This window comes from Brachionichthys hirsutus, chromosome 10 (assembly GCF_040956055.1).
Source record: "Brachionichthys hirsutus isolate HB-005 chromosome 10, CSIRO-AGI_Bhir_v1, whole genome shotgun sequence".
NCBI lineage: Eukaryota > Metazoa > Chordata > Actinopteri > Lophiiformes > Brachionichthyidae > Brachionichthys > Brachionichthys hirsutus.
This window is the reverse complement of record NC_090906.1, coordinates 13,341,567-13,356,547: the sequence shown is the minus strand read 5'-3', so window position 1 is coordinate 13,356,547 and position 14,981 is coordinate 13,341,567. Positions and strand designations below refer to the sequence as shown.

The window sequence follows — 14,981 nt, the reverse complement described above, 5'->3', positions numbered from 1 at the left end:
GGGCCCGGTTGAAGCAGTCCAGCACGGTGCCGGTGGTTCTAGTGGGCCCGGTTGAAGCGGTCCAGCACGGTGCCGGTGGTTCTAGTGGGCCCGGTTGAAGCGGTCCAGCACGGTGCCGTTGGTTCTAGTGGGCCCGGTTGAAGCGGTCCAGCACGGTGCCGGTGGTTCTAGTGGGCCCGGTTGAAGCGGTCCAGCACGGTTCCGGTGGTTCTAGTGGGCCCGGTTGAAGCGGTCCAGCACGGTTCCGTTGGTCCTCTCAAACAGCCACTGCTGGCTGGGGGACGTCGCCTCGCAGGAGTTCATGAAGACGCGGCGCTCCGCCGGGCTGCTGTCGATGCAGCTGTTGCTGACGGGGTGGAACAGACTCCGGTCCTGGGGGGGGGGGCAGAGGGGGCGTGTCACCCTGAGGGGCTGACGAAGATGAAGATGACGATGACGAGGAGTCCGTACCTTCCTGTAGCGCCACAGCTGGTTCCCCTTCATGCCGTGACAGTCGTAGAGCGTGACGGGGCTGCTGTGGGACACGGCGTCGAAGCAAACCTTCCTGGTGTGCATGGGGTCGCCGACCCGGATGTCCTCCCGCCACCCAAAGGTCAGCACCTGCAGGGACACGGCGAGAGTCTCAGGTTCCAGGCCCCGTTTTGTTCCTGAAGGTGGTCTCTGGTGACCTCCTCACCTGGCCGTGGCTCCAGCCCACCTCCCCCCGGCTCTTCACGCAGCTCTCCAGACGGATCGGGCTTCCCGACACAAAGTGCTTGATCTCCATGCACATCCCGCTGCCCACGTTCTGGATCTAGAACACACACACACACACACACGGGATCGGATCGGTCCGGCGCCAGAACACACACACACGGGATCGGATCGGTCCGGCGCCGCTTCACACCGTGATCCGATTCCTGCAGGATATTTCCTTCCTTTAATGAACTCATTTTAAACGTATTAACGATAAGCTTCGTGGTGGATCCGGCGGGCCCGGCGGGACCGGCGCCTTCAGGCAGGGGAAGTTAAAGGGAAGAAGAAGCGCTGACGGACGGAAGGCTTTAAAGTCTGCGTCGTGAGTTTGGTTCATTTCCCTCCCTCGTCTGACGCTGGCAGACGCCACCTCAGGTGAGTTCATTCCCGCGGTTCTCCTCATGCATCCGGAGGAGTTCTGAGCTCCTGCAGGTAGCCCTGGGGGGGGGGAACGCTTCAGGATCCACAGGAGGAACAACCTGATTGGTCGACTCCCAACCAGACGCTTTGACGAGAACCTCGATCCGTTCCCGTTGATTGTGAGCAGGTGTGAGTTCTGTGACTCCGCCCCTACCTCCCCCCAGGCGGCAGCAGGGGGCTCCACCGGCGGGTAGTGTTTGGGCAGGTCCCAGGCCACCTCGCTCATGAACCACTTGAAGTCGTTGCACTTGAGGCGACTCCTCAGCTCCTTCTGGGCCGCGGTGTCTCCGGCGGACAGGTGGCGGTACTCGGGCCGGCGCTGGTAGACGTATTCGGCGTATTCGTCCATCCACACTTCGGCCACGCGCTTCAGGTTCTGGAATCAGAAGCAGCGAGGAACGAGGTCACCCTATGAATACGAATCCAAAGTTCTGGGTTCTGCTTCCCTAAAGGTTCCCCACCTGTCGGGTTCCATGAAGTTACTGATGTTCTGTTCTACTTAGCGTCACCTGAACGCCGCGCAGCGCCGGTCCCGAGATGCTAATGAAGCCGCAGCTTCCCCGATAGCGTGTCGGTTCCTCATTTTGCAGCAGCGTAATTGGTTTTCGTCTCATTTCTTTTTTTTCTTGTGTTGTCGGCGGACAGAACCGCCGGATGCTAACGCGCGCGAGTCCTTTTCGGTTCCAGGACCAGAACCCGTGACTGATCTGTTGTGTTCTCTTCTCCCGGGAACCATTAACGGGCCGTGAAGGATTACCTTTGCCGTGAAGGATTACCTTTGCCAAACTGATGCCTCCGGGGACCTTGTAGGGGACGTACTTCCTGTAGACGTGTCCGACCCTGGAGCACGGGATGTCCTCCATCCGACCGCCACACATCCACACCTGCAGGGACACACGGAGCGCCGCCGTCGGATGAATATTTATCGTTGGAGTCTTCGGTTCATTTGGTGTGGAAGTTGGGAGAAGGTGAATCAAGGAGAAGCACGGTGTCGGTAACCCCCGGAGACGAGGGGCGGTCCCTAAATCTGATGCATCCGTTTGGGATTCGAGTTCTGAATAAGAACTGCTGGGATTAGATTAGATTAGATTAGATTCCGTGTTTGCAGTTACTCTTTAATCCGTAACACCCTCGCCGCCGCCGCCGCCGCCGCCGCCGCCGCCGCCTCCTCCTCCTCCTCCTCCTCCTCCTCCTCCTCCTCCTCCTCCTCCTCCCTGATGGTTTTTACCTTGAAGGAGATCTCGTACTGTTCTCCTCCCCAGATCTCCAGACCCGTGTCGTATCCTCCCAGCTCCCAGAACCACTTCCTGTCCACGGAGAACAGCCCGCCTGCCATCACCGGCGACCTGCAGGACACAGAGGACGGCGTCAGCTGACCGCTATGGCATCACTTCCTCCTGGCAATGCGTGGAGCCCGTTTGTCGCCGCCGTCGCTCGTTAGCCTCGTTAGCCACCGTAGATTAAACAGAACCACACGGAACCAGCCGCGTGGAGGCGGAGACAGGAGGTCAGAGTTCACGGAGGACCGGATCCTCTACAGATAATGATGATGCTCCGAACAGCGGCGCCCAATCAGCCCCCTCCAGCTCCGGCGGCGCTCGTTACCGACCGGTTCTGTACACCTGAGGCAGGAAAGTGGGGCAGCAGGTGCACGCACACACACATCTGCTGGATTCTGTCGGCGCCACCCGGCTCACTTTAACCCGATTAACGTGGCGCCGATCTCAGCCATCAATCACGACTCTCCGCCCCGAAGGGCTGCAGAGATACGCACATGCAGGTTGTCATGGCGACCAGCCTTTCATCAGGTAGAACAGGCCGCCGGCGGGTCTCGACCCGTACCTCTTGCTATTGATCGGTTCTGATCGCAGCGATGGGAACGCGGTTCCGTCACTCACTCAAAGGGTTCGCTGGGGTCCCCCTTCTGCAGCGCCGGCGGGATGGGGATCCGTTTGTAGTACATCTCCCAGTCGAAGGCGCCCCTCATGGCGTCCCCCGCCTGGGTCTCGTAGCCGAAGTTGTCGTGGTCGATCACGTCGATCATCGGGCAGACGATGGTCTTCCTGTTCTGGACGATCCGGTCTGGGGGGGGGGGACAGAGGGGGGCGCCTGGTTGTTATCGTTACGACTTGTCCGGGTTTCAACGAGCTCATGCTAACCTGCTAGCAGGTTAGCGCAGGACGCTAATGCTAGCTCCTCACCCAGCAGCGGCGGCAGCCAGTTGACGTTGGCCTCGCAGTGGGAGTCCAGGAAGGTGATGACCTCCCCTTTGGCGGCGGCGGCGCCCAGCAGGCGGGTCCGGATCAGCCCCTCCCTCTTCTTGGTCCTCAGGATCCGGACCTTGGGCAGACGGACCATGTACTCCTCCAGCGCCACCTTCAGGTGCTCTGCAGGAAGTAGGGAGAGGCTGGGATCATCAGCACAGAAGGGACAGAAACAGGGAGGAGCAGGGAGGAGTGTTTCATTGCATCCTGAAGGAGGCTGCTCCTCTTTCCGTCCGCTCCTGCGGGTCTCCGGTGAGTGTGGGTCACCGTCACCGTTACTCGCCGTTCCAGGTTGCTGCTTTGATGACCTACATGCTGAGACAAGGACGCCGTGAGGAGCGCCTCCTGCTCCCCCCACCTCCCCCCCACAGAGGAGCAACTTATATAAACTCCCTCTCCCCACACTGACAGGAAACAGATCCGAGTGTTTCATCACGATTGGTTCATTTCTGCTGAATAAATTGGAACAATTAATCACGCTAAGGGGAGGAGCCAGCGGCGGCGAGCGCGTTAGTCCCGATGAGGAGGAAGCTCGGGGGCGGAGCTTCGTTAGGTTTTCCCGGACCGCCTCCTTCTTGGAACGGTTCTGATCCACGGAGCCGAGGGTCGGGGTTACGCTCCTCGCTAAACGGACGCCGCCTCCTCCCAGACGCTTCTTCTTCGTGGGTAATGGAATCCTTTTTGCTCGCTGGCGTTCTAAATATAACCTTCCTAAACTTGAATCTGAATTGAATATGCATGAGCAGAACAAGTGAGCAACAAAAACACGGAGCTGCAGAGGAACCGTTATTTTTAGCCGGAGCTCCTCCTCCCCCGGGATCGATCGGATCGGGTTTGTGGTCGGAACCTTCTGGAAGCGGCGCCGCGCCCTCAGAAACGGGATCCAACTTCCCGATGGCGCGTCACACCGAAGATCTGGTAACTTCAGGGCGATGATGCTCGCCATGGCAACGGATGCTGCACTACAGATCATGTTTCCACAGACAGTGGAAGGGCGGGGCCAAGAGGCGGAGCCACAAAGTCTTTGCAACAACTAATTATTCAGATTATAAATCCAACATCCAGATCCAGACGTGGAGGAGAGAACTAATCCTCCTCCTCCTCCTCAGAGTTACCGAACTTATGTTGTCAGTTTAAGCAGACTCATCAGCCGCCGCCACCAGGCTCTGGACTCATTCCTTCACTCTGGACTCTATTTGTCCTTCAGGGTCCGGTTCTGGAACAGGAGTGGGACGGTCCGTCCTGGACTTCCTGTTGAATGCTGATTGGTTGATTCATCAAACAGAAATATGACCTCATACCCAGCGGCTCCTGTTACGCCTCCTCGGGTCGCCTCCTGTTCTGAAGGAGGTTCAGATTGATCGGCTTCTCGAACATCTCTAAACGGCGACTCTTAATTAGCTCCTTTTGTCCTCCGTCTCCTCTCCTCCCTCGTCTCTCCATCACGCCTGGCCGAGCATCGTTACCTCGTTATCACACAGACACGCACGTCGCTGAATGAACGCACACACAGACACACACGTCCCTGAATGAACGCGCACAGACACGCACGTCGCTGAATGAACGCACACACAGACACGCACGTCGCTGAATGGACGCGCACACAGACACGCACGTCCCTGAATGAACGCACACACAGACACGCACGTCGCTGAATGGACGCGCACACAGACACGCACGTCGCTGAATGAACGCGCACACAGACACGCACACAGACACGCACACAGACACGCACGTCGCTGAATGAACGCACACACAGACACGCACGTCCCTGAATGAACGCACACACAGACACGCACGTCGCTGAATGAACGCACACACACACACGCACGTCGCTGAATGGACGCACACACAGACACGCACGTCCCTGAATGAACGCACACACAGACACGCACGTCCCTGAATGAGGGCGGAGCCTCTCGGGGCGGAGCCTCAAGGCGGGGCCTCTCGGGGCGGAGCCTCAAGGCGGGGTCTCTCAATAAATGAAATAAATGAAAAGCAGCAGAATGAATCGGCTGCTTCGGTCTGGATTCCTGATTTACGGCGTTCCGGCTCCTTCCCGTCAGGATAACGGTTCCTGCCGACGGTTCCGGCGACCAGAGAGCACAGATTCATCTTAAATATCGGCACAGCTGCCGTGATTCTGATCGTCCATCACTCGCCGCTGCTCGCCGCTGGATGACGGATGGATTCGCCGTTCTGACTCCGATGAGCTGGGTTCCAGCTGACGGGGGGGGGGGGGGGTCTCAATCAATCAGCCATCAATCAAATCTGAGAATGATTCGTTCGGGTTTTCCTCAGCGCCAAGTTGAGACTGGATTTATTAAAGGTCTCCGGGTCGAATTAAAGTAGGACGGGGCCGAACGGACTGGAGGGAGGAGGTCAGTCCGACCCGGCACGGCGACCTTGCCTTGAATAACAGGAGGAGGAGGGTGAGGAGGAGGGTGAGGAGGAGGAGGGTGAGGAGGAGGAGGAGGAGGCGTTTATGTTCGTCTGCTGCAGGATGAAGGAGCCTCACGGTTACTTTCAGGTCCGGTTCTTGTCTCTCTTTGCACCCGTTCTTACCCCAAATCATTTCCACCTGTCCCTGATTGGTTCTCCCCCCCCCCCCCCGCCACTTCCTGAATCTGTCCTGTAAATGGACGGAGGTGTAGAAGAGTGTCCGCGGGAGATTTAATAAAACCTCTCAACCCGCTTCCATTCAGGAAACTCAAACCATCTGGACCTAAACAGAACCGGGTCTCTGGTAGACTTCTACAGGAAGAGGAGGGGCCAGAGCGACGACCCCCCCCCCCCCCCCCTCCGCACCTGTCTTAAGTCTTCAGAAGCAACCTGATTGGCTGGGCGGATCAACAGGCGATCTGAATATCCAATCGCGGAATGGCGTGAGCGGCGGTCAGCTGATCACCCGTCACAGGGAAGCACGTTGCCATGGCGAGCAGCGATGAAGCGTACCTTTGTCGCTGAAGTCGTCCACCAGGATGACCTCCGCTATCAGCTGGGGGGGGGAGCGGTTGAGGACGCTGTGGACCGTCCTCAGCAGGGACGACCAGCCCTCGTTGTGGAACGGGACGATGACGCTGGTGTTGGGAAGCCTCTCGGCGTACAGCCTCCGCTTGCAGCTGCAAAGACACAACGGGGGGGGGGGGTTCTGATCCAGCAGCGTTTTAAATCTCTCTAAACTCTAAATCTGCTGCGTACTGTCGAGATTCATCAAAGAGACGACACAGAAGTTAGCAGAAATAAAAAGAGAATCTCGTGAATAGAAATACATCTAAATGTTCTGGATCCGGTCTGAATGTCAGGACGGCAGCTCCAATCCAATCTCCTCCCAAACCGCCGATCAATACATTTTCAATCCTTTGCCATGACGGTGAAAAATGCTCTCCTCTCAGAAAGAGATGCATTTTTATTTTTTTAAATGCCGTTCTGTCAGAGGAGAGATTGATGTCGAGATAACGATGAAAGGGGAGGCGGAAAACGCCGTCAGAGTGATCATCCGTCAAGAAACGAATCTCTGCTCTGCCCGAATCTCCGGTCAGTTTGACAAGCCGGCGTCGATATTCCGGACCGCCGTCACAAATCACCGTTAGCAGCGGCAGCGTTCATCGCCGGGATAAACTTTAATTGGTCCTCCTGCATCACGGATAAAAGAAACATTACGGAACGTCCGGAACAATCGGAGCAACATTCCTTACAGGTGGGCTAGTAGATGGGACTGCGAGCTCAGAAGGTAGCGACCGCATGGCGTCCTGCAGCGCGTTCTGGGTGTCGGTGTCACGGCTCATCTGGATCTCAACCAGCATTTCAGCAAACTCACGCCCCCATCTTTGTTGGAATGACAGATTTCAAGAATCTAGCTAAAGCTAAAGCTAAAGAGCTAGCTTTAATCTGATTGGTTGCTGCAGAGGATAATAATCCTAAACGCAGGTTTGAAAGATAAATAAATCCTAAATAATGAGGGACAATCTCTGATTGTCATTTCATTGTGAAGGCCTCCCTGTGCCACGCCCTCCCTGTGCCACGCCTCCTCTTTCTAAAGTCATCTGTAATGGAGCTCGCCTGAAGCGGAGCCCGGCGCCCCCCCATGAACGACTGGATCCTCCAGTGTGTCCACAGCAGTCCGACTCAGAACGGCTAATGGTACCGAGATGCTTGAGAAAGATGAGCTAAAGAAGAAGGGGAGGAGTCCCGTCTCTCTCACTCTCACTCACACACACACACACACACACACACACACACTCACTTTGGGTGCCGGATGTCCGGGACGGAGCGGTTGAGGGAGATCCGGTTGCTGATGTAAATGTTGAAGCCGTTCTCCCGGTAGGCCGGGTCGACCCGGTCGGTTTCCGTCAGAGGGAACGGCTTCCCCTGTTCGCCGTCACCTGCATCAGACACACACACACACACGGGTCATCAGTACCCACAATGCCTTGCAACGCGTCACAAACACACGCAGCGGTCTGGGTCGTTCCTGTTTGGGTTCTGTTTCACCCCGGAGGCTTCAGCTGTTTCCGTTTCAGGTGTCAAACCTTTAGGGCCGGACCCTCTATGTGGACTTTACTGTCCACAGACGTCCCATTAGAGGCAGGGGGCGGGTCCCGACCCGGTACTGGTTCAGCAGGGCGGGACATCCGAGTCAGACGGGAAACATCTTTAAGGAATGAGAATGTTCTCAGGCTGCGTTCAGCTTCCCCAACCTTCTGCTCTGAAGGTGTCTGCTAACGCTAACGCTAACGCTAACTGTTTACTCCACCTGCAGCATGTGGCTGCGGCCCACAAACACCCCAGCACAGATTCTCCACTGATGTTTATTCATGCCAACCTGTTTGTTCCTGGTTCTGGTCCAATTATTATGAGACGGATCAGGTGTGCGTGTCTTTCTACCCGCTGCAGATGGAATTAGCCGCCGGATAAACACGCTGAAAACATTTTCTCTTCCTTCATCGTCTCCATGAAACTAAAGTAAAATGAAGGTGGGAAGTCGGAACATGAACTGGATTCACCAGTGCATTGGAATTAAAAAGGACACGCCTGACCTTTGAACCTTTAACCAGCGCTAGCCATAGCGCAAGGCTAGCACGCCTGACATGAACCCAAGTGTCCTCTAACGACAAAAAACAAACTCATTTATTGAGCGCATCAAATCACCCTGCTGCTTGTTTCATTAGCTCATCACACGCTACACACACACGCCACACACACACACCACACACACACGCCACACACACACGCCACACACACACACACGCCGGCTGATCCATAGCTGTAGCGCAGCATCAAATTAAAGGAGAAGCCTTCATCCATTCGGCAGCAACGATCCGTCTGAATTCCAGAAGGTAATAACCGGGAGATAACTCCTGGCTTTAATGGCTCATTTCGGAGATAAACTCCTACTTAATGTTTTCCCTGCATAATAAACACCTTACAAAGATGACTGCAATTGTTTTCCCATCCTCCTCAGGCAAATCTCAAACCGCAGAAGCATTCTAAAAACGGAGTTATATGTCGTTTTGTTTTAGCGACAGATTTTTATCACATCTGAAACACGTGGCTGAAAACTCATTTCCTCCAGACGCTGCCGTTTCTCACGTCGACACGCGCGATCAGCGTGTTCGGAGGATGTTGTACGATCGGCGTCCAGCAGGGTCGATGGAATCTCAAGAGACACGCAGGACACGAGCTCTGGGTTCCTCGTTAGCGGCTAACTGGTGGCAGCGTGATGCTAAGAACTTTCTGATGGAGTCGGTGGCTGCGCGTGGGCTGGTAAAATGCTAAACTAGCATCATTGAACACAACCCACAACAAATAATCCAACAATAATCCAGACGTGCTAACGTTAGCTGCAGTATTGGTTTCAGTCATGCTAGCATTAGCTGCAGAGTTGGATTCAGATACACGTCAGCTACAGCAGTGACTTCAGAAATGCTAACAGCTGAAGAGCTGCTTCAGATGCACTAATGTTAGCTGCGGCTCTGGCTTCGGACATGCTAACATTTAGTGTAGCGCTGGCTTCCAACAAGCAAACATTAGCTGCAGCATTGACTTCCAACAAGCTAACATTAGCTGCAGCATTGACTTCCAACACGCTAACATTATCTGCAGCATTGACTTCATACACGCTAACATTAGCTGCAGCATTGACTTCATACACGCTAACATTAGCTGCAGCATTGACTTCATACACGCTAACATTAGCTGCAGCATTGACTTCTGACATGCTAACATTAGCTACAGACGTAACATTCGTAACACTGTCTTTGTAGTGTTTGCAGAGCATATATTAGAGCGGTCGTCTTCCAGAACCCGGGCCGGGCGGCCTCGGTACAAGTCCAGGTCTTTAACTTTAGCAGCAGTTAATTCCACTTAAAGCCGTTAGCGCCGCGTCGGCAGGAAAAGGCAAAGGTACGCTTCCCATCAAGGCCTCCGGCTTCATCAGAACTTGTTATCCAAGATTAACCGTAATTAGCAGGTCCAAACAGTCCTCAGAGGGCTGATCCACGCGCGCGTGTGTGTGTGTGTGCGCGTGCACGCAGATACCTGAGCGAGCAGCGTCCCTCTTCATCGCCTCGTAGTCGTGCCAGTCCGTTCGCCGCACGCCGTCCCGTCCCACTTCAGCGACCCGCCTCACCTGCGTCAAGGTACAGAAGAGACACCAGCCAATCAGAATCCAGCGAGTCGACTGCAAACATTCTGTAACAGGAAGCCTTTTAATTGATTGTACGGTCCTCACAGTGAGTATTGATGATTGAGCTGTAAAGGTTCGATCGCTCTGATTGGCTGTCTGTGGCCCCTCCACCCCCTCCACTGCTGGAATCAGCTTTTCGATGACATCATCAATCAGAGCCAGTAGCCTGAGCATGAACATGATCTGTCCTCTGGTGATGTGGGCGTGGCCACGGACGTGGGCGTCACCTCTTACTGAAGCTGGATGGACGCTGAACTTTGATCGCGACTCGCCGCCACCTGGGACGCTTTGACCAATCAGCCGCTCCGCTTCAGATTCAGCTGAAACGTCCCGGGCTGTCCATCCCTGTAGGTCGGGGAGTCTTTATCGAGAAAGATGCCGGCGTCCTCTCCCGTCTCCCTGCTTCAGATTCCCTCTCGGGGCGTCCCGACAGGAAGTCCATCTTCCCGACTAACAGGAAGTGACGGCGCCAGCAGATGTAGAGGACGTTGTGGAGAACAAGCAGCCGGGGGAGTTCAAGTCCCAGAACAGCTGTCCCAGCCACTAACCAGTGAGACGCAGCAAACGAGGACAGACACCCCATCAACCCAGCAGGCTGGACCCCCCCCCCCCATTAACCCAGCAGGCTGGACCCCCCAGACCACCAGCCCTGCAGAGGACCCTCATTTACATTCAATTCATTTCAGTTCCGGTTGAGTTCCGGTTGAGTTCCGCAGGATAACGAGGTTCTGCTCCGCTTAGGGGACCACGAAGAGAACGTCTCAGTCCCAACCAATCAGAGCCCAGCAGCCGGTTCCCTCCTGATGGACCCGCCCCCCGCTCCCGCTCGGTCCACGTCCCAGGCACCTGAACACCTGAGATTCCAATCGGCAGAGTAAAAGCGGCGACGCCCCCTTCAGCCACGCCCCGCCCACCCACAGGACGAGGCGTCACGCCGCCGCCGAACCGGTGATCCAGCCCCTTCATTAGTATTCAAGGTGCAGCACGGCGCGGCTAACGGGCCGTTTCCACTCCGTCCTCCGATCAATCATTAATTAGGGATTCAAACCAGCGACCGGGAGCAGCGGCTGATGGACTGGTGCAGCCGTTTAACGGGCTTTCATGTCATTGACCTTTCCTGACCTCGTTCTGGATCGGAACCAGAAGAGTTGAGGTTCAGCCATTTTGAAGGTGACGACAAACAAACTGTTTCCGAAACGTCGGGGCGGCAGCAACAAAGCCATGGGGTTACCTAGCAACAGGTGAGGAGATGAAACCAGGCGTTTCGGGGATTACCAGGAGCGTCTCCGAGGAGGAGGAGTCAGACCACCAGGTCAACGCCTCCTCTCTCCCGCCGAGCTCCGTCCTTTCTGTTCCTCTCCATCCCTCCATCTCCAGAGTCAGATCCTTCAGAGGGATCAGTCGGGTGGAGGCTCCTCCTCTGTTAGCTCCTCCTCTGTTAGCTCCTCCTCCATTAGCTCCTCCTCCGTTAGCTCCTCCTCCGCCAGCTCCTCGAGGAGCAGCAAACTTCCCCGACAGGATTCCTCTGCGGAGGAGCAGAGACGTCTTTTCTCGGGATGGGAGGCACCGGATGAAATTAGTTCTTCTGTCCGCATCTTAATGTGACACAGGTATAGCTCCGCCTCCTTCTGACACACCTGCCGGGGACGCCTCCCTCTTCTGCTGCTATCTCATCGCCACGGTTAGCGCTGAGCTAACGCTTCCTGGGAGATGTTTCTGGCATGCAGAGCAGCGTTAGCATCCCGCTTCAGAAACGGAGGAGGCGCGGAGGCGTGAACGACTCCTCCAGGGAAGAATGGCTCCTCCTCTGACCTGAGGAGTCCTCCTGGGCGTAGGCACCCTCCATTATCTCCCGAAAGGAGTCATTATCCCGCCTCCTGCTGAGAGGGAGATAACAAGAGAGGAGGCCTGCGCCTCCTGCAGGTTGTTAGGACCTCCTCCCCCTCCTCCTCCTCCTTCTTAGCCTCCGGATTTTGGGAAGGGGAGGCATGGATTATGGTCACGGCGCCGTTCGGCGCTCGTTGTTTTCTTCTGACGGGAACGATCAGCCTGGAGACGGGATAAAGGCAGCTCCTCCCCAGACCTCCTGCAGACGCCGCCGGCTCCTCCGGTGCAGCTCCCCCTCAGACCTCCTGCAGACGCCGCCGGCTCCTCCGGTGCAGCTCCCCCTCAGACCTCCTGCTGAAAGCTTCACCTCTCTGTAATCATCCCGTCAGGAACCGCCAATCCAGAGGAGGGAGACTGGCGTCGTTTAAACAATCAATACAAAGAAGGAGCGTGCTGCGTGCACGCTCACACACACACGTGCGCACACACACACACGCACACACACACACACACGTGCGCGCCTCCAGCTAATGGCAGGCTGCTATCACCTGCTAACAGGCAGCAGACCCAGCAGCTTACATGCAGATATCTGCGGCGCACGCTATCGCTAGCAGACAGTCTGTTTCGGCTTTAAATCCTGTTAGCACAAACCGCTAGGCTAACCTGACGGCGCCACGCTCCGGTGATCAAACCCGGCGCCGCAGGTGTCGACCCGTCCCGGGAACGCCAGCAGAGGATTGGTTACCAGAACCAGCCCAGACTCAGGATGCCTCTCGCTCTCCATCGCTGCTCCTCCTGGAGGCGAGGAGCGAGAGGAGGCCCGGAGGCCCGGAGGCCCGTCCTGGAGGACACCGGATCTGTTGGTTCTTCTGATCTGACGGATCAAACCCTCCCGACTGTGCAGTAAATGGATCAGTGATCAATAATGCCCTCCATTAAAGCTGTCCCAGGAGACCCGGAACGCTGCTGCACACGTTCCGAGCAGAACCAGGACCGGAGATCTGACCCGTACGGGCCTCCCTTAAATGCCGTCCCACCTCCTTAGTGGTCCGGTACCAGAACGTTGATAATGACATAATCAATAATAATCACATTCAGCTGATCAGATTCAAGGTTGGCTCATAATCAACAGCATAAAACCAATGAGGTGATCACCTTTCTGAAAGCCACGCCCCGGAGAGCAGTCAAGCCCCTCCCCCTTCAGGTGAAAACGGTGTCTTACAACGTCGGCTTTGGAGGGAGGGTTTATTAGAGCAGGTCTGAGAAACACCTGACAGGTGCATAAGACACGCCTCCCTGGAGGCGGAGCCGTAAAGCTCTGGAAGGACGAATGAAAACCAGCAGGAAGAAGCGGCTGACATTCCTTCTTAAATTGAACTGGCTCCGCCTTCACGATGCCATCACGCCTTTAACCCTTCGATGGGGGGGCGTGGTCAAACCGATACGTGTCAGATGAACCCTCACAGTCAGACGAGAGGTTCAGCAGGGAGGTTCTACTGGACCGGGAGGAGGTCCAGGAGGCCCCCCACCCTGCGCCCAACCACAGGGAGATGGAATCAGAAACCAGTCTCCATGGGAACGCACCGGATCACCGTCAACCGTAGAACCGGGTCCTGGACGGACAGAGGAGTCCCAGAACCGCTTCTGAAGATGCTGAAAGTTCCTGCTCCTTCAGGTTGGGGGGGGGCCGGGCCGCCGCTTTAATGTCCCCAGAACCATAACCCTCACACTCACAGACACTTCACCAGGAACGGAACCACAGACCGTGTGAGCAGAACCCAGACCCAGAACCCAGACCCAGAACCCAGACCCAGAAATGATGAACACTCACCAAGCGTACATCAGCACAAAAACTAGAAGCAAATATAATATAGTATAATTACATGAAATATAATAGAATAGAATAGAATATAGCATAACTACATTAAATATAATATAATATAATTACATTAAATATAATATAATATAATATAATATAATATGATATAATATAATAGAATTACATTAAATATAATATGATATAATATGATAATATAATATAATAAACGTTTAAAACCCCGTAAAATCAGCTGTTAATTGATATTCTGTTATTCTGTCAGCAAAGTTCGGTTCGGTTCGGTTCTCATCCGCGGCTCTCCGTCCCACCACCACCGCCTGGTTGGTCCAGAGTCACCCGGTAAACCCCCCGACCCGGTGTGAAGGCGCTCTCCGTGGTTCTGAACCCTTAGCGGACTCCTTTCCTACCTGCACCGGGACGCCGCCGTCCGCCGTGCTGTCGAACACCCGGTCCCGGTCCCGGTACCGGGACCACAGCCCGACGTTGGGCAGGAAGAGCAGCGCGGCGACGAGCAGCCCGCCCGCCTGCAGCAGCCTCTTCTGCCGGCGCCTCATCTCTCCGGCAGCGGGCGAGCAGCGAGCAGCGAGTCCGGAGCAACTGCCGCTCCGGGCGGATACAACTTCCACCCCGCCGCGGTCAGGCTACAAGTACTGCTGGATGACGCAACGTCCGGTGCGGACCTTCAAAATAAGATCCCTTTCTGCCGCAACATAGCAATGATCAACTAACGGTTAACAGCAGGTTACTTTATTGATTTTACACCAAATCTTGTAGTTAGCCCCGCCCATTCCCCCCCCCCCCCCCCCATTTTAACCAGGTCAGATCAGATCAAGTCAAATCTGGATTATGAAGCACACATATTGGTGGAAAATCACAAATTGTCTTTTCATTTGATTGAACTATTATTTGTGTTTTTATGATTTTGACAACATTTTAAAAAGATCCTCCCCGTACCCTTTTTTTAAGTGAAAACTGATCCAGAATTATTTATTTGCAATTAAGAACGGTTTGAGTCCGAACTGGTTCTACTCATGTCTCATGTCTACCATATGGAGTCCCACACAGTTCTATTCTTGGGCCACTGATATTTTACTTTCATACATGTTATTATTATTACAAATAAACGTTGAAACCTGTCACAGAATAGATTATACTTGAATTCTGATCTGCAGTTTAATTCTTGTTTCCGTGGCCAGTCCAAAGAACATAA

At 55.0% G+C, this 14,981-nt stretch overlaps 1 protein-coding gene across 1 annotated transcript; it reads right to left on the bottom strand.

Annotated features, from left to right (window-relative positions):
• Positions 1-210: 210 nt before the first annotated feature.
• Positions 211-14,325, bottom strand: LOC137900345 (polypeptide N-acetylgalactosaminyltransferase 10-like). Its single transcript, XM_068744409.1, has 13 exons — positions 14,168-14,325; positions 13,657-13,663; positions 9,960-10,050; positions 7,666-7,804; positions 6,375-6,541; positions 3,357-3,542; positions 3,054-3,237; positions 2,384-2,501; positions 1,932-2,039; positions 1,310-1,531; positions 677-793; positions 451-600; positions 211-372 (listed from the first exon to the last, which is right to left on the bottom strand). Exons 1-13 carry the CDS (start codon positions 14,323-14,325, stop codon positions 211-213), a joined length of 1,809 nt encoding a protein of 602 aa, XP_068600510.1.
• Positions 14,326-14,981: the final 656 nt, after the last annotated feature.